This window comes from Delphinapterus leucas, chromosome 9, assembly GCF_059928025.1.
Source record: "Delphinapterus leucas isolate spDelLeu-1000000601 "Yukka" chromosome 9, BTC_Dleu_Yukka2, whole genome shotgun sequence".
Lineage (NCBI taxonomy): Eukaryota > Metazoa > Chordata > Mammalia > Artiodactyla > Monodontidae > Delphinapterus > Delphinapterus leucas.
Genome location: NC_143137.1, coordinates 83,038,961 through 83,064,497, shown reverse-complemented (window position 1 = coordinate 83,064,497; position 25,537 = coordinate 83,038,961). Strand labels below are relative to the sequence as shown.

The following is a 25,537-nucleotide window of genomic DNA, read 5'->3' as shown; positions in this document are numbered from 1 at the left end:
TCATACTGCTCACTCCATTATTCTGCATCCTCTCAGAAGTTTAGCTTCATAATAAAGCTAATTTTCAGTTCTTATTCATCCATATATTGTATTTTAACTCCTCACCTACTTGACAAATCAGAGGGGTAACGTGTATCATTCTGTTCAGCTTTCTTTTCTCCAAAACACAAGTTTTGTAGTCATTTCCACTAGTACTCAGTCATGATTGCTTCCTCTTTTCTTGCAGTTGGTGGTCCCATACTCCATATGGCGTGAAAGCTTATAGGAAAGACTCACAGATAATCCCAAGTAGTAATATGTAAACACTATGTTGAAAGCTCACTCTGTCAAGTTTAATTCCAGACTCTCTGATGAACATCAGCATTTAGACTGCCAAGAAATACAAAGAGGGTAGGAGGTGATTAAATACAATTTAAAGCTTGTTCCTTTTTGTTGGTATATTACAAAAGGCCATAGGAAAAGTTGAGGCAGTTCTTGAAATTGCAGCTCTTGAGCCCAGCAGGGTTGACTATTGCAGGAGAACAGGAGAGGGCATGTCCAATAAGGAGGAAACTGTCAACCTCTGCTAGCCCACAGGCCTTGCTTAGGAGACCCACTCTAAGGCTGTTCTTCCTGTAGCATCAGCTCAGCCTTACCTTCTTGGAAAACTCAAGCCCAGTTTTTACGAATGTTTTTTAGAAAATAAGACTTCCAGATGGTTGCTCTTTGGTTTCCATCAGAGCAATTTCCTAATTTTTGAACACATCAAAGATGACTTTCTTTGCTACCAACCCCATCTTATAATCAGTTAACATTTCCTGCGATGTCTATAAGGGAAAAGTGTAGTCCTACAAGTGACCGGGAGAGACCAGACCTTAAACCTATGCTCATTCATACCATGCTGGGTGAAATGCCTCCAAGGGCCACAGAAGCTATTTCCCCCAGACCAGGTAGAGCTGGAAGGATGGAGGATGGTCTGGATCAACTCCATCTCATTTCATGGGTGAGGAAGCCAAGGCCTGCAATAAGGAATGACATGCCCAGTGGCTTATGATTTACTAACATGGTCATAAATATTGGTTCAGAACTTGGCCTGGAAGCTTCCATGTCACCCCAGAGGAGGTCAGTTAAGGTGTGGAGATTTGTTTGTGTGGGTGTGTTGTTTGGTCTTATTTAAAAATATGCTCCTTTTTAAAGCTTATCCATTCGAAAATATAATTACCCTGGTACTGTAGAGAAAATAAAACGTTTCTATTGTTTCAATCCTTTAAGGGTTGATTTTGTTTAATGCAAGTAAGAAATATCCGAGAGCAATCTAGCAGCAGACTTTGATGCCCCTGCGTTTCTGAATTCTCAGCCAATGAAAACATGTAAGCCAGGAATATGTCTGAATCTGTGGCAGGAGGGAATAGGTAGCAGCTGTGAAATCTGCGTAGTATGGAGAGGTCGGGCTAAGTGACGATTATGGTCTCTTCTAATGTTAAATGGCGTTCTTTCAAATAACTTTATCAACATGTATCTGTTATTTAAGAAAAAAGTTATCGTACTTTTCACACTGCTTTAAAAATTCTATTTCATTTAAAATATAAATATCTCTCCTATATCACTAAATATTATTCTATACCTTTTAATGCTGTAGAGTATCCCATCATTTTGGCAATCCTTGGACACTTTGTGGATAATTTTGAAAGTGGGATGAATGGACACAGTATGGAAAAGACTTTCTGAATAAAATTTATGGCACATAAAATTGCATGGATAGGAGAAAAAAAATATGCTCTTTGATTCTTTATCTTACATTTTCTCAGGTTTGAGGAAATCCTTCAAAATGTTCTTTGCTTGTGGACAGGGACGTGAGAGTGGATGGAAGGAGGGAGGAGAGAAGGAAAAAAGAAAAAAGCGGAAGAAAGTTGACCTCCTATCGTCCCCAGACTTTTCTGTTCCCCACTTTACCCTCTCTGCTTTCTCCACGGTTCCATTCCCGGTCCCAGCTCCCTCTATTTCCCTCACCCCTGAAGGCCAGCTGACACGCGTTTACATTTGGAAAACCCTCGCGCGCCTGCCCGAGCTGGGCATGCTCAAACGCCCAGGACTGGCTTTTTTCGGTTTCCAACTTTGGCAGCTCTCCCACCCGCACCCCTAAAGGGCAGGTCCGAACACATCCCTGGGTGTGAGTAAACGGGAAGAAATTATCACACTCCCGCGGAGGAATTAAGGTAGGGGACCTCGCCGCGACGTTCGGCCTTCCGGGGGCGCTCCCCAAGGGCGCGCGCGGTCGCCGGCCCTCTGGGTCTGTGGAGCGCCGGCGTCCGCGGCAGCGTGGGCGCGCGCACCCGTCCGAGGGGGTAATGTCCGAGGGCTCGTGTTCGGGCGCGCGCTCTGGGAGTGGTCGCGGGGCGGCGGGAGGGGCGAGCAGGGGCGGGGCCGCGGCGGCGCGCGGACGCCGAGCAGCGCCGGGCTTCTAGAGGTTGCGGCGCGGCCACCAGCAGGAGGCCACCGGTGGCTGTACCCAGAGCCTGGAAACGCAAGACTTCGGGGCCGCGGAGGGAGGCGAGGCGCGGAGCCCGGCCGTAGGCAAGAGCTGCGCGGCGCTGCTAGCTCCTTTGCAGACAGCGCTTCCCTAGGTCCGTTTCGGAAGTGGGTGGGGGTGGTGTGGCCGGCGTCGGGAGGAATTCGAACGCCGGCATCCAGGAAGAAAGAATTCACCTGTGTTTCAAGGCAGCGCGCCGGACTTGAAGGGAGCGGCGGCCAGCTCTCGCTCCTGGCACAATGGGCTGTACGCTGAGCGCCGAGGACAAGGCGGCGGTGGAGCGGAGTAAGATGATCGACCGGAACCTCCGCGAGGATGGCGAGAAGGCGGCGCGCGAGGTCAAGCTGCTGCTGCTCGGTAAGGGCGGCCGGGCCGGGTTGGCGGGCGGGGGCCCCCAGCCGGCCTGGGGCCAGGGAGTCTGGCGGGTGTGCTGGGCGCGGGCTCCTCGGCACTGGGAAGCCCGGAGGGGACGTGCCAAAGCGGCGGAGGGCTCGTCTTGTAGCGCCCGAGGATGCTTTCGGAGCGTGAGCTTGTGCGGCGCGGCGCAGAGCCGAGGCGGGTGCCCCTCTCCCCGGTCCCCTTCCTCTCTGTTCCCTTGGCTGGGGGAAACTCGCCTGCGGCGGAGCAGAGGCTTCACTCGCGTTCCTCGGTGTGGATTCCGCCAGGAGCCGAGGAGTGGAGCGCGAGGAACCCCTTTTCTCTGAAGTTAGCTCAGCTTTGTGAAGATGAAAGGGCACTGGCTACAAGGAAGTAAAAGCACATCCCACCCTCCACCCCTCCCCCGCGCGAAAACCCTTTCTACAAGGTGTCGTATCGCGGTTGTGGTTTCCTCATGTCACGAGTGCCACGTTTTGTGAAATCAGTGCACCTTTTGTGGGGTCTCCGTAGGGTTGAATTGTGTTTTTCTGTTGAACTTCCTGTGGCGACTCAGTAAGTGTTAGGGGAGCACTGATTATATTTATCTTGCGTAAGGAAGTAGGCTATGCTGGACGCTGGATTTTTATTACGGTGGGGACATGGAAACCATCAAAGTTAGGTCACACTGGCTTCAAAATGATACTCGAGCGGTGAAAACCGTTGTGAAAGGTGTGAGTGTGTCACATTGGACAACAGGATTCTCTTCTCTGCTGCCACGGCTTCAGATGAATGAGATTTGCCAGGTACACGCAAGGCTCTTATTTGTTCTTAGTATTGTACTCCTGGTGAAACGCTCTGTGGAGGTCTTTTGCAGTTGTTTGAAGGGAGGGAACGTAAAAAGAGTAAGCCAGGATTTTGATTAAGGGATGCATTAGGAAAATACCCGCAGCTTAAGATTTGTTGATGTGTGAGTTAGGGTTTTCTTTTGTTTGCATCCCCATACCCCCCAAACACACACCCTGTAGGCAGTGAAGTAGGTGAAAGATTTCTCAGAATCTTTATTTGCACTGGCAGAGACTGCTTTTATTTTTGTAACAGTTACAATAAAACAAATACTATCGCACAAACCTGTTTTCGGTAAGCTTCTGTTTCATTGGTTTAATGACTGCAGGAAAAATGGTGGGTTTTTTCTCCATTACTAGTAGGCTTAGAAGCAGCAAACTTGGCATGACTAAAAGTAATAATGATCTGAGTCATTCTGCAAGTAACTGTGAAATAACTTTGCATTTTAAAGACCTGGTGGTTTTCTGCACCCCCGCGCCCCAACGTAAATCTTTCTCAGTTAATACTGTTTACTTAGGTTTTTACATTAATGAGAAATATTGTCTTTTGAGGAAGTCAGTGTATTTTAGCGTATTGAGCACAGAAGAGACACACCTTTGTATGGAAACATGTAGGTCCTCTTCCGAATTCAATGTGCTTGCGACAAAAATGGAAAAAAGGGTTGAGAAGTTCTTTTCCTGCAGTTTCTGCACTCCTGCTCTGTTATATTATTTCAGTGTGTTGTGTGACTCTGAGTTTGAGTCAGCCATCCACCATGTTTAAAGCATTGGAAAATGAGTCCTCTGGTGTTGTTTTATGCTTTAAATAGATGTCTGTTAGAGAGAGATGGCCTAGGATCAAGGTCCGACAAGTTGGCTTTTGCTTATATTCAGAAGAGATCAGTGTTTCTCAACTTCAACACTGTTGATGTTTTGGGTGGAATAATTCTTTGTTGTGCAGGCTGTCTTGTGCATTGTAGGATGTTAAGCAGAATCTTTGGCACCCACCTTTTAGATGCCAGGAGCACCCCCCATCCACTCGTGACCCAGAAAAGTCTCCAGATATCCCCCAAACGTCCCCTGGGGGCAAAATTTAATCTTGACTGAGAATCACTGTTCTAGACTAACAATTAAATATACTTCAATGTGTAACATAGAACCCAAAGTTGCATCTCTACCACGAACTATAGTGAGAGCCGTGAGAAAGGTGTAGCCGACTTGGGATTTTCAGAAGTTAGGGAATTTTTGTTTCTCCATACCAATAACATTAGAAAGCTTTCACAGTGATTTAAAAATCTTCAGGTAACTGAACTTCTTCAGCTCTCTTTTCTAGCTTTAGTCTCTTGCTGTTCTCTACACCTTTTCTCTGTAGAAATTCCCGTCACAGCATCCCTGTCTTGTTGGCCCAGCAGTCATCCTCTTTGTCTGTCTTACTCCCATTCTGCTCTACCCTTTTGCCCAGAGTTCCAGCATTCTAGTTCCTATAAACAGAATGTTGGCTTATTCTTGGAATGTTTGAAAACATTTTTCTTTTTCCTAGTTTGACTTTAGCAGTGGAGGGTTGACCTTTGGTTCCTTTTTGGAGGTTTAAAGTTATATGTGTAAGGAGCTCAGTGAAATCAGTCCATGTAAAACACGGCAGCTGAATCAGTTGAAATGTGAAATGTAAAATGGTCTCTAGGTAACCTATAACCAATGTCAATTCTGTTTACATCAGATTTTCCTCCTCTTATTTTTTTTTCTAATCAAATGATTTTTTTTTCATTTAAGGTATACAGCACATTTAAGATGGTATAGTAAATAGTTCATTGTATTTCATTTTCTTAAGGCATGTGTTGTCATTTCAGACATTGGGTTGAGAGATTCGGGTATAAGACACATACAAAGATTTGGGCACTGGATGTCTATTTTATACATATATGTGTATATATACTGTATATGTATATATATGTGTATATATATATTGTGTGTGTGTGTGTGTGTATATATATATATATATTTTTTTTTTTTTTTAAACTCAGAGATATTTCACTATCCTTATTAGGAGCAGTGAATTAGGCCTTAAAAAAAAAAAGAGGACCTAGTCTAATCCTTGACCTAAAGGAAATCAGGTCAGGGTTTGAGTGGTTCTAAAGATTTAGCTTTCAGGCTTTAGTATTAGAATAATAATCCTAAATAATGAAACTTATTTTAATAATTAAAGTTTTCTTTCCATTGTATATGGCTGATTGTCTCAAGAGAAAACATTTATTGTTATATCTTTGAGGATGTTACAACTTATCCTTTTAAGGGTGTAGCATTAGGCCTAGGTTGTTGTTTCAGTGAAACTACATTGTACATATGGGTACTTATTAAATATCTTACGGTAATTTTCAAAGATATATGAGGGTAGGGTACATACAAGTAAAATTTTTATGAATTAATTGTTCTTAAATTATTTCACTCGAGTTTTTTCTAGTTTTAGAAATTTAATTAATTTATTTATGGTTGCATTGGGTCTTCGTTGCTATGCGTGGGCTTTCTCTAGTTGCGGCAAACGGGGGCTACTCTTTGTCGTGGTGCACAGGCTTCTCACTGCAGTGGCTTCTCATTGCGGAGCTCGGGCTCTAGGTGTGCGGGCTTCAGTAGTTGTGGCAAGTGGGCTCAGTAGTTGTGGCATGCGGGCTCGGTAGTTATGGCTCACGGGCTCTAGACCACAGGCTCAGTAGTTGTGGTGCAGGGGTTTAGGTGCTCTGCGGCATGTGGGATCTTCCCGGACCAGAGCTCGAACCCATGTCCCCTGCATTGGCAGGCGGATTCTTAACCACTGCGCCACCAGGGAAGTCCCTTCACTTTGAAGTTTTGTGCTTGTATTCTCCTTCACTCCTCCCATTATCCTTCCCTCCACCCATTATCCTTCCCTCCACTGAACTCATCCCCACAAACAAACAAATACAAACCCATACCCTTTAACTTCTTAAAATGAGGTGAGGGACTGGATCTCTTCTGCTTGGTGAATGTTTTTTACATTGCTACCACCCACCAGCTATTTGAGAAACTAAACCGTTCATGTTTTTGGCTTTCTTTAAACTTGCCCTGTGACTTCCCTAGTTGAGAAATTCTGGCATTGCAGAACTTTTGATTTTGCATTGCTTTAGCCGTTTCCTTAGAGTTGGCTCAGGATCTTAGATGTCAGAAAGCCCCTTTCCTTAAGTGAGTGAATGGATATGGTATTTCTACAGGGGTTATGTGCTTCTCTCTCCCTCACCTACTTTGTATTAGCAATTACTTTACTAGAAGCCACAGGTGGTGTTAACATATGTTTTGAAAGTGCTGGTTTTTCTGTATCTTTTGTTTTTCCTTCTCAGTTTTATAGTTCAAGTTCTCCTCTGCCTCTGGCAGCCTAGTTCCAGTAGACTTTCCTGCTTCTGGTCTTCGCCTTTAGCCTGCAGTAGGTATCATGCTAATGCCTTACTCGGAAAACCATGCTTGACTTCTCCATTGACTGCAGAATAAAAACTTTCTCCTAGACCTGGCTTCCCTCTAGCCTCATACTCTTTTCCTCAGGGCACCGTTCTTCTCCAAACAGGAATAGTTGGCATATGGCAGAGCACATTTGCACTCTGGTTTCTAGTGTGAATTAGCTTTATGCCCTGCCTGCTTCCCGCACTAGTGTGAGACTTCAGGGGCAGGATCTTTGTAGGTCATCATAACAACCCTTTCCTTTTGTCATGAACATATTTAGTTCTTAGTTATGTTAACATCTTGTGTAGGGTTAGGATTTACCTAGAATATAAACCTTATACTTTGCCATTTTCAGTATTGATGGGAATGTAAACAAAAGGGGAACAGTAAAAGTAAATGACAACCAAAGTAAGCGCGCGGTATCTAAAAGTAAGTTGTTTGGTTTAAGATTATTTTCGTATTTATAAGAACTTTTCACAGTCGTTATATTTATTTGACAGGTTAGATAAATTCAAGAAAATGACAATGGATATTCATTGGAGGAGGGTCTTCTATGTTGTTATAGTGTAGTGTCAGTCCTTAAAATAATTTCTTTTGGTAAGGATAGATCTCAGGTTTTTTTACTCTTTATTTTTGGCCTCTTAGCTATAAACAGCATGAATATTGTTAACTTATCAATGGGAATACAATACCTACATTATAGGATTTAGTCGAAGATGTTATTCAAACCTGAAAAAGATCACTGTAATTTTTAAGACAAAAATTGAGTATCCAACCACGATCTTAATTTGTATTTTCTTATGCATTCTCTCTGCCTTGGAAAATTCAAGATACCACAGATTCACATGGGAGGACCTGACGTACTGTCACATTTCTAGGACGCATAAATTTCTTGGTCACATGTTCTGGCACGCAGTTACCCAATGTCTGACTTCCCGGAGTGTGACATTGGTGAAGCTCAGATCCCGGATGGCATTTGAGTTGAATGAGCTAAGGTCAACTGCACCTAATCTTGTAGCGCTTAGGCTGCTTTCTGTCGTAATTTGTTAAATACTAATTAAAAACTTTAACAGAAATAGGGTTAAAAATCTTAACAGAAATGGGGCAAAAACAATTTTAAAACGAAATGTTCGTTACCGTAACTTAGTGGCTTAAAACGATGCACAATTTATTAACTTTACATTTCTGTAGGTCAGAAGGTTACATAAAGCTAAAATCAAGGTGTCAGCCGGGCCGCTTTTCTTTTGCAGGTTGTAGAAGAGAATCCGTATATTTGCTTTTTCCAACCTCTGTCTAGAGCAGCGGTCCCCAACCTATTTGGAACCAGGGACCGGTTTTGTGGAAGACAGTTTTTCCATGGGCGTTGCCAGGCGGCAGGGAGGTGATTCAGGCGGTAATGTGAGCAGTGGGGAGCGGCAGGTGGAGCTTCACTGGCTTGCCTGCCGTTCACCTCCTGCTGTGGCCGGGTTCCTGACAGGCCTCAGACCGCTCTCGGTCTGCGGCCTGGGGGTTGGGGACCCCTGGTCTGGAGGCTACCTGCTTTCATTGTCTCCTGGCCTCTTCATCTTCAAAGCTAGCAATGGCTAGTGGCGTCTTTCTCATGTAGCATTACTCTCCTGTCTCCCTCCTTCACTTCTAAGGGCCTTTGTCGTTAAGTTGGGCACACCCAGATAATCCAGGATAACAGACTCATCTCAGGATCCTTATCTTAATCACATCCGCAAAGTTCCTTTGCCATGTAGGATAACATGCTCACAGGTTCCAGGGACTGGGGGCATGGGCATCTTTGGGGGCTATTATTCTGTCTACTTTAGTCTGCCCTCATGGAAAATGCACTTATCCTGTCCCAACATCTCCCAAAGTCTCATCCCCTTACAGCATCAACTCAACATCCAAAATCTCATCCAGATCTCAGAATCTAACTCTGGTATGGGTGAGATTCTCCATATAATCCATACTGGGACCAAATTTCTTTCTCTCTGTGAACCTGTGAAGCTAGAAAACACATTACCTGCTCCTAGAATACAGTAGGAGGGCACAGTGATAGAGCAGGCATAGGATACCAGTTATAGTCACTCTCGTTCAGAAAGGGAGAAAGTGGAAAGAAAAAGGAGTGAGTATTCAGTCCTGTGCACTTTCCAAACTACTTTAGGTTTCAAGGCCTACAAGTAATCTTGGTGACTCTGCTTGACTTTCTGGCCTCTGGACTCTGCCCTTCAAGTCATCCTTCCTTTTCAATCAAAGGTAGCACATGTTTGCGGCAGAGTCATGTTATCAGCCTGTCTCTTGCCTGTATGATGGTGATCTGACAACATTCTTTCATTTTGTACCCTTTTTTTTTTTTTGAGTTTTATTTTTTATACAGCAGGTTCTTATTAGTTATCTATTTTATACATATTAGTGTATATATGTCTATCCCAATCTCCCAATTCATCACACCACCACCCCCGCATTAGGTACTCTTTTAATTTATCTTTTCCTCTCCCATTTTACTACAACCGGTAAGAAAAAATCAGGCCACGACTTCAACAATTTGCTTGGAAATCTCCTTGTCTAAATATTCAGATTTATAGTTTACAAGTTCTGCTTTCCACATAACTGCAGGACATAATTCACTTATGCTTTGCCACAAAATAACAAGGATCCTCTTTCCTCTAGTTTCTAATAATATATTCCTCCTTTCCATCCCAAGTCCTCACCAGCAGCACATGTAAAGTCCACATATCTATCAACAGTCTGTTCATGACCGTATTTAGTTTTCTCTGCCATGTTCCTCACTTTCTTTTGAGCTCTCACCAGGGGAGCCGTTAACATCTGTGTTTTTAACAGCGTGTCAAGGCAATCTAGGCTTTTTCTATCATGGTCCTCAAAATTCTTTCATTTTCTACCCATTGCTTAATTCTAAAGCCATTTCCACATTTTTAGTGTTTGTTGTGGCAACACCCTATTTCCAGATACCCTCATTGATACCTCATGTATAAATTTAAGGAATGCATAACGATGGTAATTTTATATTCTTTGGTCCCTTATAATTTATGTGACTGTTATGGTAATAGCAAAACCACCAGTTTCTGGTGTTTCTTATTGAACTCATGGTATTTCACTTGAGGATTAGTGTGAACGAGTAAGACTTTCCTTTGTTTGCCTCCTCTTCAGTGAAGTTTTTCCTGACCATCCAGTCTAAATTAGTCTTCTTTGCTCTCCCTTCCAAATTAGACCGTTTTGAAATCATCTTGTGCGTTTACTTTTTGATTGTCTGTTGCATCTCTCCCTGGGGATTGGCTCGTCAGAGCACGAATCCTGTCCAACTTGTTTATCACCTAATGAGGTGGCACGTACTAGTCTTTTCATAAATGGTAATTAAATGAGTGACTAATTAAATGATTAATTTTGAGTAATAGTCTTTTTTTATTTTTGTTTTTTAAATTTATTTAATTTTTTATTTTTGGCTGCGTTGGGTCTTCGCTGCTGTGCGCAGGCTTTCTTTAGTTGCAGCGAGCGGGGGCTGCTCTTCATTGCAGTGTGCGGGCTTCTCATGGCGGTGGCTTCTCTTGTTGCAGAGCACAGGCTCCAGGCACACGGGCCTCAGTAGTTGTGGCTCGCAGGCTCAGTAGTTGTGGCTCGCAGGCTCTAGAGCACAGGCTCAGTAGCTGTGGCGCAAGGGCTTAGGTGCTCCGCGGCATGTGGGATCTTCCCGGACCAGGGCTCTAACCCGTGTCCCCTGCATTGGCAGGCAGACTCTTAACCACTGTGCCACCAGGGAAGCCCCTTGAGTAATAGTCTTTTAAAGGGAAAAAGTTGCTACATTTTCCTTGGGTTTTGGGTAATTTTAGTAAATTTAGGCCCATTGTATCCCCATTTATACGTTTCTTAGCTTGCTACTTAGAGTAACTAAAGCCTACTACATTATTCCTAACAGAGTTCTGAAAAATAAAATTAATTTGGAGGAACAAATTCTTGTTGCATGATCAGAAAAATATTTTGACTCTTGGTAAATTAAGTGGTGGAGTGAAACGTGATTTTTATATTTGTATATTCTGAATACATTGTTTTTAACAGTATTGTTACATTGCTACTCCACATGTTATTTGAATGCTTTGTTGTTTTGAATGCTTTCTTAATAACAAGGCATTAAATATATTCTCACAACCATATCTGTCCTACAGGATGATGCGATTATGTGTAACTCTGGCTTTCTGGAGTCAGCAGGGCACTCAAAAGCTCACCATGGTCTGTTTATGTCTTGCCTGTCCTTTTTTTTTTAAATAAATTTATTTATTTATATTTTTGGCTATGTTGGGTCTTTGTTGCTGCGCGTGGGCTTTTCGAGTTGCAGCAAGCCGGGGCTACTGTTCGTTGTGGTATGTGGGCTTCTCATCGTGGTGGCTTCTCTTGTTGCGGAGCATGGGCTCTAGGTGTGCCGGCTTCAGTAGTTGTAGCACGTGGGCTTCAGTAGTTGCGGCGTGCAGGCTAAGTAGTTCTGGTGCGCAGGCTCAGTAGTTGTGGTGCATGGGCCTAGTTGCTCCGCGGCATGTGGGATCTTCCCGGAACAGGGCTCGAACCCGTGTCCCCTGCATTGGCAGGCGGATTCTTAACCACTGCCCCACCAGGGAGGTCCTTGCCTGTCCTTGTGTGGTGAGAATTGTCATTGGTGGCATTTTTAAAGTGTCTTTCATTTTTTTGGTATCCAGTTATGTCTTAAGTTTACTAAATCCTTAGGAGAATTTACAGTCTACTTAGGGAAAGAAAATGTGTGCATAAAGATAACTCCTTATAAGGGAAAATGGGGAAGAAGTGGTATAAACAGATACCCGGGGACATGAGCTGTAATATCGGAGTGTGCATTGTTGATGTTGTGGGATGAGGGTGTAGGTAGCATGCCTCTCAGAAATTAAGCAGTTAAGGATCTGTCCATTGCCATCATGTATTTCTCTCTCTCTTTTTTTTTTTGGCCGTGCCTCGCGGCATGCGGGATCTTAGCTCCCCGACCAGGGATCCAACCCGCACCTCCTGCAGTGGGAGCGCGGAGTCTTAACCACTGGACCGCCAGGGAAACCCCTTCATGTATTTCTGAGCAGACTTTTGGATCGTGATTGGTTGTAAGCTCTGTATTATACAGAAACCTGCAATCTAGAGGAGACTTTGCCATCTATAGTTTAGTTTTCTTACTTTTTCCACGTATAAGGAACTTGGGCTGTAAAATGTTTTCCTTAAGACCTTGGGCAAGTTATCCAGTTCTTTAAGCCTCAGTTTTCTATAAATTCCAGATAATAAATGTACCTACCCTATAGGGCTGGGGACAAGGTAAGCTAATGTATCTACAGTACTTAGAGCAGTTGTACCTGGCACAAGTTTTTATTAAATATAAGCTGTTAATATAAATACTTTAGAGACTCTTTGCGATCAGCCCCCCCCCCCCGCCTCCTTGTGGATAGATCCACTTATGGTCATAGACATTAAATCCTTTAGTTGGCTCTTCTTAGCAGAGGGTGTGCACATAGCGAAGATTTCAAGAAGTATAAAATCAATTGTAATTACTAGTTTCTAACCCCACCACAGCTTCCTTCTGGGGCTTGGATTTCTGTTAACAGACTCCCCACTGGGAATAGACCAGGTAAATATCTGTGCTAGGTTAAGAATTCTATAGAGCATGAATTTTGAGTAATTAGAAAACTTTACAAATGATTTAAAAGTAATTTCTCTCCATTTTATTACCCATTTTTAGAATAAATGCAGTAATTTCCTGCAAACTTTCCTTTTATCTTTCTTGAAAATAAAACACAGCTGTTGATATAAGTTACGAAACATTGAGTTGACTCAAATGAATGTGCCATTTATCAGGGGAGTTTATGATTATTTCCTACAAATTTTAAAACTTTTCTGAAACTCCTTGTACTGATAACTCAAAGAGATTACTAATAAAACTCCAGAATTACAATGAATTTACTTTTAAAAGAGAAGCAACATCTCTTGAAAAGTGGTCGTAACCTTGAAATAGAAACAAGCATTGAATCTGTGAGAGTATTTATGCCTTTTAATAATTTTTCAAAAGAGTCACTTAAGACTTAGCCTTGAATTACCTGGAATTCCTCTGTTTACCTTGCCTTTCTAAGGTACCCTCCAGATTCTTTTTTTTTTTTTCCTGGTAATATACTTATCTAATGTACATTATATTTTTTCTTGTTTGGGCCTGTGCCTTTTATTTGATAGCGTTTCATGTATTTAAGAAGCATGCAACCTGTAAGGAAACCACATTTAAGATTAATATGATAGGAGTTAGAAGAAAACTGCCTTCTGATCGGTAGTTCTGAAGCTAATCTTTTGAAGCATAACATATTTCTGTGCAGTTTGAAAATTGATCCACTGAGTGTTCACAAACTGAGCACATCAGTGTCGTCAGCAACCAGGTCAAGACATGCCTGCAAGAGATGTGTTGTGACAGTACAAAGCGGTGATGCCGGTCAGTTGAGTTGCTGGAACTGATGAGAAGGTGCCCCCCCCAACTCTAGGCCAGCGCTCTGTACTCACCCCCACTCCTTCATCCCTTCTTACCCTCAGGACCTTCCCATCCTCCATGATTCTCTCTACCATCTTCACGCTTCTTTAAAGACTCCTGTGTCCTGCTCCGTAAGCATTCTCAAGACATGCCCAGCATTAAAAGTAATAAAATCCAGACAAAACTGTTCGTACCCTCCTTAAATAATTTTTCATCCCACATTTTGTCATCTAACCTTTTCAAAATATTAGGCTGCATTCCCATCTTTTTCACCTTCCATTCAGTCTTTAAACTGCTTTTTATTTTAAAGTTGTGGACTTTCCCAGTGGTACAGAAGTATTGGGAAATATCACAGACACTCATGGAACACACATCAATATATTTTTTTAAAGAGATAGTATCTTGTGACCTTTCTCTCTCCACTGGAGTTTCTTTTATAATTAGTTTGGGCTTCTCGTTCTAACTTCTCTCTCTCAACCTCTCTTCTCTCCCCTGCTTTTTATCTCCCTATTTTTTGTGTGCTACTTAGATATGTCCTAATTTACTTTCTCTCTTCAGTAATCAACTAATGTGCCTTTTAACATAATTGAGTCTTTATTTTTAATGCTGACATTTTTATTTCTAGAAACTATTTCTAATCTTTTAAAAAGTTTATTGTATTTTCTGTCTTTTTAAAAAAGTAACTTTGATCAATACTACACTTACTTCATAGTCTCTTTGCAAAAAATTGATTTTTTGGAAAAAAAAAATCTTGCTGTTCAGCTACTTGTAGGGTCTTGACTGTATCTCATGGTAAGTAAATTGTATCCTCTTGTAATTTTTTTTTGTGAGCATATATTAACCAACACGTGGCCTGTGTGAATCCTGGGCACCCTGGACTGGCTGCAGTTTTCCTTTCAGTCCTGTGGGTGGAGGGTGGAGGGCAGGTTTATTTCTCATTTACCTAACATGGTGTTCCAAAATTGAAGGCATCATCTCTCACCCACTTATTTGCACTTTCTCCTTCTTCCTGTTTTCTTCTTCTTAAGCTCCCGGCACCACCAGTCCTTGACTTCTTATTTGTCTTCACACCGCATTAGTCAAAATCTCCATTGACTTTATTTTCTAAATATTTTAGTTATTTCCCTGCCTTACTTCTTATCATCCAGCAGCACTGAACTTATTTATTCCTGTGCTGTTTTTTTGCCTCCCTCCACCCTTTGCTCACGTGGTCTCTGCTTAGGTTGAGAAGGGAGGCTCTTAGCCCCCTGAGTGCTCTGCTTTCTGCAGCCCCTCAAGCACGTTGCAGGTTCTGAGTTGCATCGATTCTGGGGCGGTGCCACGGTGCTGGGGGAGATGAGCTCAGGTGTTCTCTCGGCAGAACTGCACGTCTCTGCCAGGCTGCGTGGATGTGTTGCTGCCTAGGCGACTTTCTTCTCCCAGGATCCCAAATAGGCCCCTTTGTCTTTAGCCATCTCCTCATCCTTTCTCACGTACCATTCACCCCTGAAACTTTGGCCCAAAGAGGAGATCAGGATAGAGGTGGCTCCCTGCCTCCTTTATCCCCATCTGCCTTCTGCAGTTTGCTCCTAGGCCACTGGGTCCCTTGTGGCTGCCAGGGTTACAGTCTTGCCATGTGACGTCTGGAGAATACACCACTTGTATTCATCCATTTGTATCTAGATGACACTAAGGTACTCTGTCTGCCTCTTTCCCCTTATTCACGTACATGCAAAAGATAAAAAAAAACCACAGTGATTTTCAAAGTATCTCTCGCATTACATTCTCTCTTATCCTTTACATTCCTGCTCCGAAGTTGGTTTTTTCCACAGTTGTATGTTCTTGCTGCTCCATATGTGCTCACCACATTTTCCTAAAGCAGCTCTTCTTAAACTTTTTAATACACATAGAAATAAGTTGGCATCTTTTAAATGGGTTCTCATTCAGTAGGTCTGGGATGGGGCCTGAGTTTCTGCATTCCTCACAAGCTCAGAGGGGATGCCTTGGCTGCAGACCCACAGTCCAGTCCATACTTCGAGAAGCAAAGACCTAGAGGTGATCCTCCTGGATCTTTTCCATTTATCCATTTCGTAAGCATTTTTCAAGACTTACCCGGTCTTTGCCACATTCATGAAGCCTCCCATAACCTTATTAATAAAGTATTTAAAACAGTGCCTTGCACGAAGTAAGCACTCATTATGTTTTATACATTCACATGTATGTACACACATATATAATGCCTACCCACTTAGTATTATATAGTTAACTTCCGACGTTAATCTGGAACCTTGTTTTTGTAGGTGCATTTTGAGAAAAAACTATTTGCTGTTTTCTTGCACGGAAACATGCGCTTCCTGGAACATGCGCTTCCTGGAAAGTGATCAAAAACTGTAATTAGTGATAATGAATCTTCTGTGTATTTAGTAAGAATTTTTACAGTGGATTGCTTCTTGTGATGATATGATTATTCAGGTCAGGTTGAATGTGACCTTATAATAATGTTTTTATGGACATTTTCATCTGGTAAAGTTCATGATGAAATTCCTTTGTTAGAAGTAAGTAAAAGATGGTTGCAAATTCTGAGCAAGTTTATAGCCATTGGTATTTGTATACAATCTCAGCTCTCCTAATCTATATGCACATACAACACATTTTCCACTGCCCTTAAAAGGGAATTCTGATCTTAGAAAACTATCCGTCACATTAATATTTACTGACAGGGACCTACAAAATGTGATTAAATATAGCATAAATGTTCTGTAACTTCTGCTTTCATCATAGTATCATTAGTTGGTTGGGCTTACTTTAAGTTAGTTATGACATCTGGTTCTTATGAAATGTGTAAATTCATTCAACAAATATTTATGGAATGCCAGCCCTATGGCCTGCATTTAGGTATCTGGGAATGGAAAAATCTTTGGGAAGAGGAAATTAATTAGAGAAAGTATTCTTTAAGCATTTTACTATTAGATAAAAACAATATGGTTATTTTGGCTTGTTTAGTTATAAGTTTAAGTATAAAACAATGGGTTCTGGGTTTCTTCCACTCTGCTGTTTGTCTTAGTAAGCCTTTATGGTAGATCATTTTAACTTTGCTTTGGATGATTGCATTTTATACGTCAAGTTGAATTTTATTGCTTTTTGCCAAAAGCTATTAAAAAACTTTCAGAGCAGAGAATAAGTAATGAGCTCCACAGTAACTTATACTGTGCACATAGTGATGCTTAGTATAATTTCAGAACAAACTTCCTGAAAAGTTAGCAGTCAACAACTGTAGCCCATTGTAGTTTTAGCAGTCACATCTGAAATAGCTTAAGCTCTAATCTAAGAAGTATACGAAGAGTGATTCTGAAAAATATGAAACTCTAAACAGACGCTTCCTAGTGGCTACCTTTTGAGAGTCAGCTGAACTTAGGCTTTATAATTCACAGACTTGCGTAGATTTTGAATTTGTTTGGGGGGGTGTGTGTGGATGTTTTTGTTCGTTGTGGACAAATGTTATTTTAAAAAACAGAAACATTAGAAAATTCAAAGAGAATGAGTCTGTCAGATATGCAACTTATTTTTTCTGAATAAAGATAGCAAATGCCATGAGGAATTTCTAGAATGGATCCATGTACATGGGGGAATAAGTTGAGAGTTGGACTTTAGTATTTTAAGAATCATATGGTATTCTAAAAAATAATTTGGTATAATGGTTTCATCTGGATTCTGAAAGTTAAGATTAGGTATTTAGATTTTATGACAGTTTTAATCGTTAAATATTATGTGGGTAAGTTTGCAACCAAGAAAGTCACCTTATTTGATAGAACGTTTTGAGTACAAATATAGAGGTATAATTACTTGTCATGTGTTTCCCATATAAGTAGTCTGTGATTGAAGAAAAGTTGGTTTTTAGTAATGTATATAGCATTTACATTTGTTGCATTTTCACAGTTTAGTTTACTATAAAGTTTCTAAAACTTGATGTATATGTCTTAAATTGAAACAGTCAGCCAGAGCACTTGAGTTATTAAAAGTACTCTTTGAATGCATTTCTTCTGCTAATATTGGATTATATAATATAGATCCAAGATTGTTTCATACTTTAATGCAGTCTACTTTTACAGTTTCAGTATTGAGATTTTATAAAAGATACATTCTTCAACTTTCTTGGGCGTAAAACATCCATAAAGTGTGTTTTCTTCCTAGCTGTTTCTCTAATGTGATATTTAATGTTTATATATCATTCTCTTAAAAATAAATTGGCATCTGTGCTGATAGGTATAGTAAATATCTGACATGATAAGTGTGTGAAGAATACTTCTGTTTTTAGGTGGGGCTCTTTATGGGCTAGGAAGTGATACTCCTCAAACCAGCTCTTGTAAAGAAGGCATCATTATCGCAGAAGACTCAGAGGAAGCCCAAGGCTCAAACTCTTTAAAGCTGGTGTGTCAGGAACCAAGACTGGTGCCTTTGGTTCTGGAGCTGCATGACATTGCCTCAGTGACTTCCATCCAGCCTTAGGTTTCCTCATTCCTAGAGCTTTTAAGTTCAGCTCAAACCCCTCTCTGCCTCAAACCCTTAATTTTCCAAAATCAGACAAATCACCTGCCCATCTCAGCTTTTTCCCCAAGCTGTGGATTCATAGGTCTTTGGTAGGTGAATATTGGGCTACCTTTTGGTCAAGTGCTCACTCTTCTCTGGGCTAGGCAGCTGTGGTGTGAGAGTAGTGCAGGGTCATTGAGCCTGTTTCTCAGTAAAGCCAAGGAAAGGGCTGTCAGACTCTGTTTAAAAAAAAAAAAAAAAAAGCATGGTGTGTGCTTCCAAATCCTTTATATGTGCACTTTGGACATTTGGGAAAATAAACCTTTGAGTAAGTTTCTTTGGACATTTGGGAAAATAAACCTTTGAGTAAGTTTCTTCTCCTGGTGCACTTTTTAATTTAATTAATTAATTGGCTGCATTGGGTCTTCGTTGCTGTGTGCAGGCTTTGTCTAGTTGCGGCGAGCAGGGGCTGCTCTCTGTTGCAGTGTGCGGGCTTCTCATTGCGGTGGCTTCTTGTGATGCAGAGCACAGGCTCTAGGGCTTGCGGGCTTCAGTAATTGTGGAGTGTGGGCTCAGTAGTTGTGGCTCACGAGCTCTAGAGCGCAGGCTCAGTAGTTGTGGTGCACGGGCTTAATTGCTCCGTGGCATGTGGGATCTTCCCAGACCAGGGCTCGAACCTGTGATCCCTGCAATGGCAGGTGGATTCTTAACCGCTGTGCCACCAGGGAAGTCCTCTTGATGCATTTTAAACAGCTGACATAATTGTGTGTGTGTGTGTGTGTGTAAAAAACTGTTTTGTCTTAATTGTTTACCTGTCATTAAATGTTTTCTGTAAATTTCAAGTTCACTGGCTACATAATAATCCATTTTATAGATCTGCTATGATTTATTTAATCACACTAATCTTGAAAATTGAGATCTTTGAGTTTTATGATCAGGTATTATGCTGAGATGATCATATTTTATGCATATATCATTGCCTGTATTCCTGATTATTTCCTTAAATTACTGGCTTAAAAGGTTTGAACAGCTTAAAGGCTTTATGTATACAGGTAAATTGCTTTCCCCAGTTGTTCAGGTTTGTACCCCTACAGGTGGTATGTGAGGCTGCTGTTTCACCTCACACTCATTAGCATTGAGTATTCTCATAAATACTAAAGCACTAAGTTGAATAAGATGGCTTCACATTGTTACTTTAATCTGCAATCTTGGATTCACTAAAGGGCAGTAGAAGGGCTTTCTGTTCTAAAGAAGTTAATCTGGTCCATTTTGAGATTCATCAGAACCTGTCCTGTAATACTCTGCATACTTTTGCATATATTTTTCCTCACTTGTGTGCTTCTTTCTCGATTTTGCTTTTTGACATACATTGCTTGTCTTCAAGTTAAATAAAAAGATTGAGAATTGTTTAAATTGTTAGACCATATAACTATGCCTTGATATTTTTATATTCACTTAGCTATATATGCCTTCAGGATATACAACCTAAGAACTTTTTCTTATACTATACTTAGTATAAGTATACTTATACCAAGAAAAATATTTTCTGCAATATTGTTAGTAGTAAAAGCAAAATTTGGAAATACCAGAATTTACTCATCTTCAGGAGTGAATAAATAAATGATCAGGAATGAATAAATACGAGTATATATTAAAAATGAAATATATACAACTATACAAATGAAATACTATCCAGAGAAAGTGAACGTATGATGAATCTCAGTGATAATGTTAAGTTACACATGCAGTTTGTAAAATGATATGCTGTATGGCACATCCATGTAAAGTTAAAAAAAATCTTCAGAACTATACCAGATGTTTATAGGTACACACGTATATAGCAAAGTATGAAGAAATGCATGGGGAGGATAAATATCAAATTCAGAGTGCTGGTGATTTCTGAGAAGGGAGAGGGAAGTGGATGTAAGAGAGGTATGTAGTGCTTTATGTCTCATGCTGGATGCACTACACAGGTGTTGATTCTCTTATTTTCTAGGTATTTCTGTATGACTGAAATATTTCATAAGTACACAGAAGTTTTGTTACTTTAGGCTAATTCATGCCAATTTTGGCATCCTCTTTCTTTGTGCTTTCACATCTGTTATTTCCCAAGCCTTGTTTACTCTCATTTCCATTGCCTTGTCCGTCATCTTCTTTTTTCCATTTTCATATAAATTAATCTGTTGTGATTCCTTCCTACCTGGACTTCCTACTCACACACTTTCTGCCCTTCATTCTAAATTAATCCTCGTGAATGACAGCTTTCATCTTATCAGTAACTGCTCAGAAGTCTTCAGGAGTTGTGATTACTGACAGAATATCCCCCTGTTTATTACTTTGGTAATCAAGAGCCTCTGCGGTTTGGCTTCCACCCTGCCTTTCCATATTTCCCACGATGATCCCTTGCCAGTCTCTGAGCACTTCATATACTTTCCCATGTTGATACCCTTCCTCATGCTGTTTTTCTTTCTAGGAATACCCTTCCATCCTTACCTATTTCCAGTCCTGCCCATGTATGTTCATGAGTAGAGTTTGGGACAACTTTCATCAAAATTGAATAATATCTGGATCCTTAACAAAGAGGAAACAATTCTTATAGATTTCTAATATTCGTAATAATATTCCTAATTCTGTATTCCTATAGATTCCTAACAATTCTTATAGATTCCTGATTTAAATGTATTGCAGTATCACTTAAATATATACAATTGTGCAAACATGTAATTAGGTGTAAAAAATCATGTTTCTTACTCTTAAGCAACCACAAAGCCAAAAGAATTACAAACAAAACTGCGTATACAATTGTCATTAACAGTGTTTGTTCTGTGCTGGTTGTGGTATGAGTCAGGTGTATATTGCCTTTGCATTTGGCATGCCTATGCTACCGGATGCCACAAAATGTCCCAATTCTCTCCTCCCCCTTCTGTAATTGAATTATTGGAAAACCCTCATTTCTGTAGTGCTCCCACCTTCATTGGTATAAATGCTTCGTTGAGGCATCATCTGTGATATCATGAATCATAAGGCTCCATAGTGTTCCCACTAAGTGGCCTAATTTTGTATGTGAAAAAAAGTATATCTAGACTTAAATCCAGGTATCACCAATAAATATTAGCTACTGTCTGCTATGGGCTCTGTCAAGTGTATGGATCCATACACACATCAGACATGGATCCTGCCCTCAAGGAGTTTAGTGGTAACATGAAGCAAAAGGAGGCATTATTTATAGGAGGAATAAATGCTGGGTATTTGAACATATATATGGAGACACCTGGATTTCAAATTCAGAGCTGTTCATTTAATACCCCTTAAGCTGTTGAAGGATACAAGCAAAAATATTAGGTCAATGTGTTTATTTTGAGTTGATTTCTCTACTTTCATATTTATGTTCTTCATTCTCCTTCCATTGCCTCTCTTCATTTCTTTTTCATGGACCTATTTCCTTCAGTTTTCTAGAACTAAGGAAGGTAATTTTAACCTCATGTTACAAAGTAGGAAATTGAGGCTTATACTCGTATGTAATCTGCCCAAGGATATACAGCTAGTAAGTAACCAGGCTGGGTCTTGGATATCTCTTGATCACATTCCAGGTTCTTAACACTCTTCGTATACTGCCTGTCAGTACTTTCTTAGCTTAGATCTAAAGTAAACTACTGTTCTGTTATTTCATGTGGGTTTTTGCATTTGTGAAATTAAAGGGTACATTAGAGGGACAGGGCTTGGTAAAGAGCAGACATTTAGTAAATGTTGGTTGAATAAATTAACAATTATGTCTTACGTTGAAAGAATTAATAACTATAATTTAAAACATCAATATTAACTGATATGCAAAATGAGATGTTTTAGCTAGATATTTGTTAAGGGGAGACTAAATCATACATGTTCATTAAAATAGTGTCAATGTTGAGTATGAGAAACCAACCTCTGGATCTAATCTCGGGTTAATGTAGATTCAGTCTCATCTTTTCCATCTCCAAATCTAGAGCCGAAGTATTTCAAATGAAAAATTAAAACTAAATATTAAAAAATTAAACTAAATATCCTGAATCTTTGAAGAAAGAGTTAATTATACTTACTATACCATATTTACTTATTTTACTATACCATAGAAAAACTATGGGCTATTTTATTTTAGAACGACTTTTTTCTACATCAGTGACTTTCCCATTAACCAAGGTAACTAAAATACTTAATTTTTAAGAATATGCCACAATGTAAAAATACCCGTCTCATTGACACAGTGGCCCCTGCTTGATAATGATGGAGACTCTAAGAGGGCAGATTGAATAATCAAGCCTGTCGTGTCTAATGTACACCTCAAGAAGAATCAAAGTATTCATTTTAACTTTGAGTTCCTTTTTTCTTTGATATAGGCATAATACACAGTTTTACATTTTTAGTTTAAGGTTTTGGTTATAAAATATATATCTTAAAAATTGGTAAGCATAGTTCATGCTTGTATTTTTCTAACTTTGTAAGTATATTTGAACACTGGCATGTTTAATTGTCAAATGGGAATTAAAACCATTTCCATTTCTGCAGGTTAACCAGGAATAACCTGGTTATTTTTGCTCTGATTCTGTACAAGAAAAACAGTGAGATGATTAGTAAGTCAGAGGTTCTAGGGCTAGGATGCTTATTCCCTCCAGAATGCTAAAATCCTGTAAATATATAAAGGAGTGTTTCTGGTGAGCTTATTTTGAGGGGTCCTATTAGTTAATGGCCTTAACATTCTGAAATATGGCCCTAGATACTTTACTCCAGAAACCATCAAAAAAAGAGATACATCCTTTGTTCCATGGTCGAGGAGAGGAAAAAATATTTAATGAGCTGAAAGTAATATGTTTTTTTCCCCTCGCATTTAGTAGATTGTCTAGTTCTCTTACTCTCAATCTTTTGTGACTTCTATTTTGTTTCCTTTAGTATAATTCCTAGAAATATTTCAAGGAGCCAACTTACAAAGTCTCTGTGGAAATCAGGTTTATATACTCAACTGATTTGATTTTTTAAGGAAAAATGGTGAGGTATACCTTTATTTTGATTGTTATTTTTATGGTTATAATGGCTTGTGTTTGAGTTCTGGGTTGTAGATGTTTTGTTAAGGTTATACTTTAAAGCCTCTATGCAAATACGGTGAATTTTGTATTTGGTGCAGTTATGGTAAACTAGGATTGCATTCTGTGCACAGGGGTTTGAGAAATAAAGCCCTAATCTTCCCCAAATTCTGGGGAGTTTGCCCTGGAAAGAAGGGGTGGGGTGACAGAACCTGATTCTGTGAACTCTTGTATACATTAATTTTCAGACTGAAGTTATCTGAGCTTTCATTTTTTATTTGGGTACTTCTTAGATAAATAATCTTGTACCATAATTTATATTCTTTACCAGAGTAACTTTATATAGGTTCATGGTTGACAAATAATACATTTCAGTTGTATCATTAAGGTTGTTTTCTTTGTTATAATAAAGCAAATGATGGGTACATTTTACATTTAAGAGAAAACTATAAAATATCTCTTGAAAATGGTGCTTTTTCCAAGTTTCAAGAACTTAGAAAGATTTTGATTATTGTAACTACAGCTTTGGCCTCAGCAATGGCTTTCTGGCCTGTGTTCCAGAATTATACGTGGAGTCTAATTGTGAAAGACTTGGACTTATTAGGTTACAGATACAATATTTTTTAAAGTAGATTATTTTTTATAAAATATTGTTTCATCTTTAATGAGATGTACTGCTACAGAAGAAATACCTATTACATGTTATGGGGAAAATAAAATAATGTGCTGGTTATTCTTTATTCAGTTTTAGCCAGTTTTTGAATTCATTTTTAAGTGGATTGCCTCTGAATGTTGTATTTGTAACTAAAGCGCAGAGATTTTCCAAAATTATTGATTCAATAAGTGGGATTATCCAACTTTTGAATTATTGAGCTTTTCTTGGTAAAAGGAAAATTTTAATGTTTGTTTGTTTGTTTGTTTGTTTTTCCGGTACGCGGGCCTCTCAGTGTTGTGGGCTCTCGCGTTGCGGAGCACAGGCTCCGGACGCGCAGGCTCAGTGGCCATGGCTCACGGGCCCAGCTGCTCCGCGGCATGTGGGATCCTCCCGGACCGGGGCACGAACCCGTGTCCCCTGCATCGGCAGGCAGACACTCAAACACTGCGCCACCAGGGAAGCCCAAGTTTAATGTTTTTAATAGAATTTCCTTAACATGAATAAGGATAAAGCATTCTGAGAGTTGATATTAATCAAGCACATGAATTGTTTTGTTCTTGAATATCTTAATCATAATTGAATTGCCTTTTACTGCATAAAAAAGAAACAAAATTTTCTTTGCTAGTACTGTAAATTTCAAATAATTTCTAATTCTGTATTTCTATCAGACAATACATGTATAAAGCATAAAAATGATTGTTTGGGGGGTGTGTGTGTGTGTGCCAGGTCTATAGTAGTTAAAGATTTTAGTGATTTCAGAATTTGGTTTGTGGGGTGTTGTTTTTGTTCTGAATCATATGATTTCATCAAGGTTAAACAAAAACTCGTATGTGCTTACTTACCTTCCTTAAATATATTTTATGTAGTCTAGTTTTCAAGACTTTGTACTCTTAGTCATTAAGGTGTCAAAGACAGCGAGTAGGCTGGTGTCTTTATTATTAAAGATCAGTGATTATAATTGAGGTTTTGAAATTTTAAGTAGCAATGGCATTCCAGAAAGAATGATAACAGAGTTATTCAGCTAGATGTTTAAGAGAACAATCCAGTGTGTCACTGAGCAGACTATTGGAAAGCGAATGTACATATGAGCAGGCACGTTTGCCTCTTTTCCCGGTGACATTAAAATCAGAGCTGTTGGAGCAGTCTTTAGTTGTCGAGGATTCCATGCTCCTTTGCATAATTCTCCCAAACACTTTCCCTCTGTCTTAAATAAATATGCTGCATCGGTAAGTACTTACTGTGGGCTTATCATGTGCCATGCATACTGTTGGCAGAAGTGAAAGAAAACAAGGGAAGAGAAGGCTCTTGTACCCTGTATCTAGTGGTAAGAGATTTAGATATCCTTCTAGGTGAAACAGACCCCCAGGTATAAGTATAGTTATTCTAAAGAAGGGCTTTTGAGTACTGAAATGACATCATTTCCTTCAAATTCCAGGACTCTTAATGAGGCATGCTTAATCAGTATACTAATGGTTTCTAGATATGTAATTAAACTTTTCTTTTCCTAAGAGTGACATTAAATAAAAAGTCACAGTGCAGGTGGCAAAACACTGTATTCTCAGTATGCACCAAGCTACTCTTGCCAGCCTCAGGAAATCCATCCTTTTTAAATTCCTCCAGGTCCGTCCTGAGATTTGTTAGGGAGAATCAAATCTGCTGTGTCTTTGCTCTTGGCTTCCAGGTGAACTCTGTTGT

At 40.0% G+C, this 25,537-nt stretch overlaps 1 protein-coding gene across 2 annotated transcripts in view; it reads left to right on the top strand.

The window, feature by feature from the left end:
- Window positions 1–2,212: 2,212 nt before the first annotated feature.
- The window catches only part of GNAI1 (G protein subunit alpha i1), an 88,874-nt gene continuing 65,549 nt past the window's right edge, over window positions 2,213–25,537 (top strand). Inside the window, exons 1-2 of one of the 2 annotated variants that reach the window (XM_022554340.3) lie at window positions 2,213–2,324; window positions 2,698–2,866. In XM_022554340.3, coding sequence (XP_022410048.1) covers window positions 2,749–2,866 — 118 coding nt within the window. In that variant the 5' untranslated portion in view covers window positions 2,213–2,324; window positions 2,698–2,748. Of the gene's footprint in view, window positions 2,325–2,434; window positions 2,604–2,697; window positions 2,867–25,537 lie in introns of those variants that run through there. The other variant, XM_022554339.3, reaches the window with a different exon arrangement.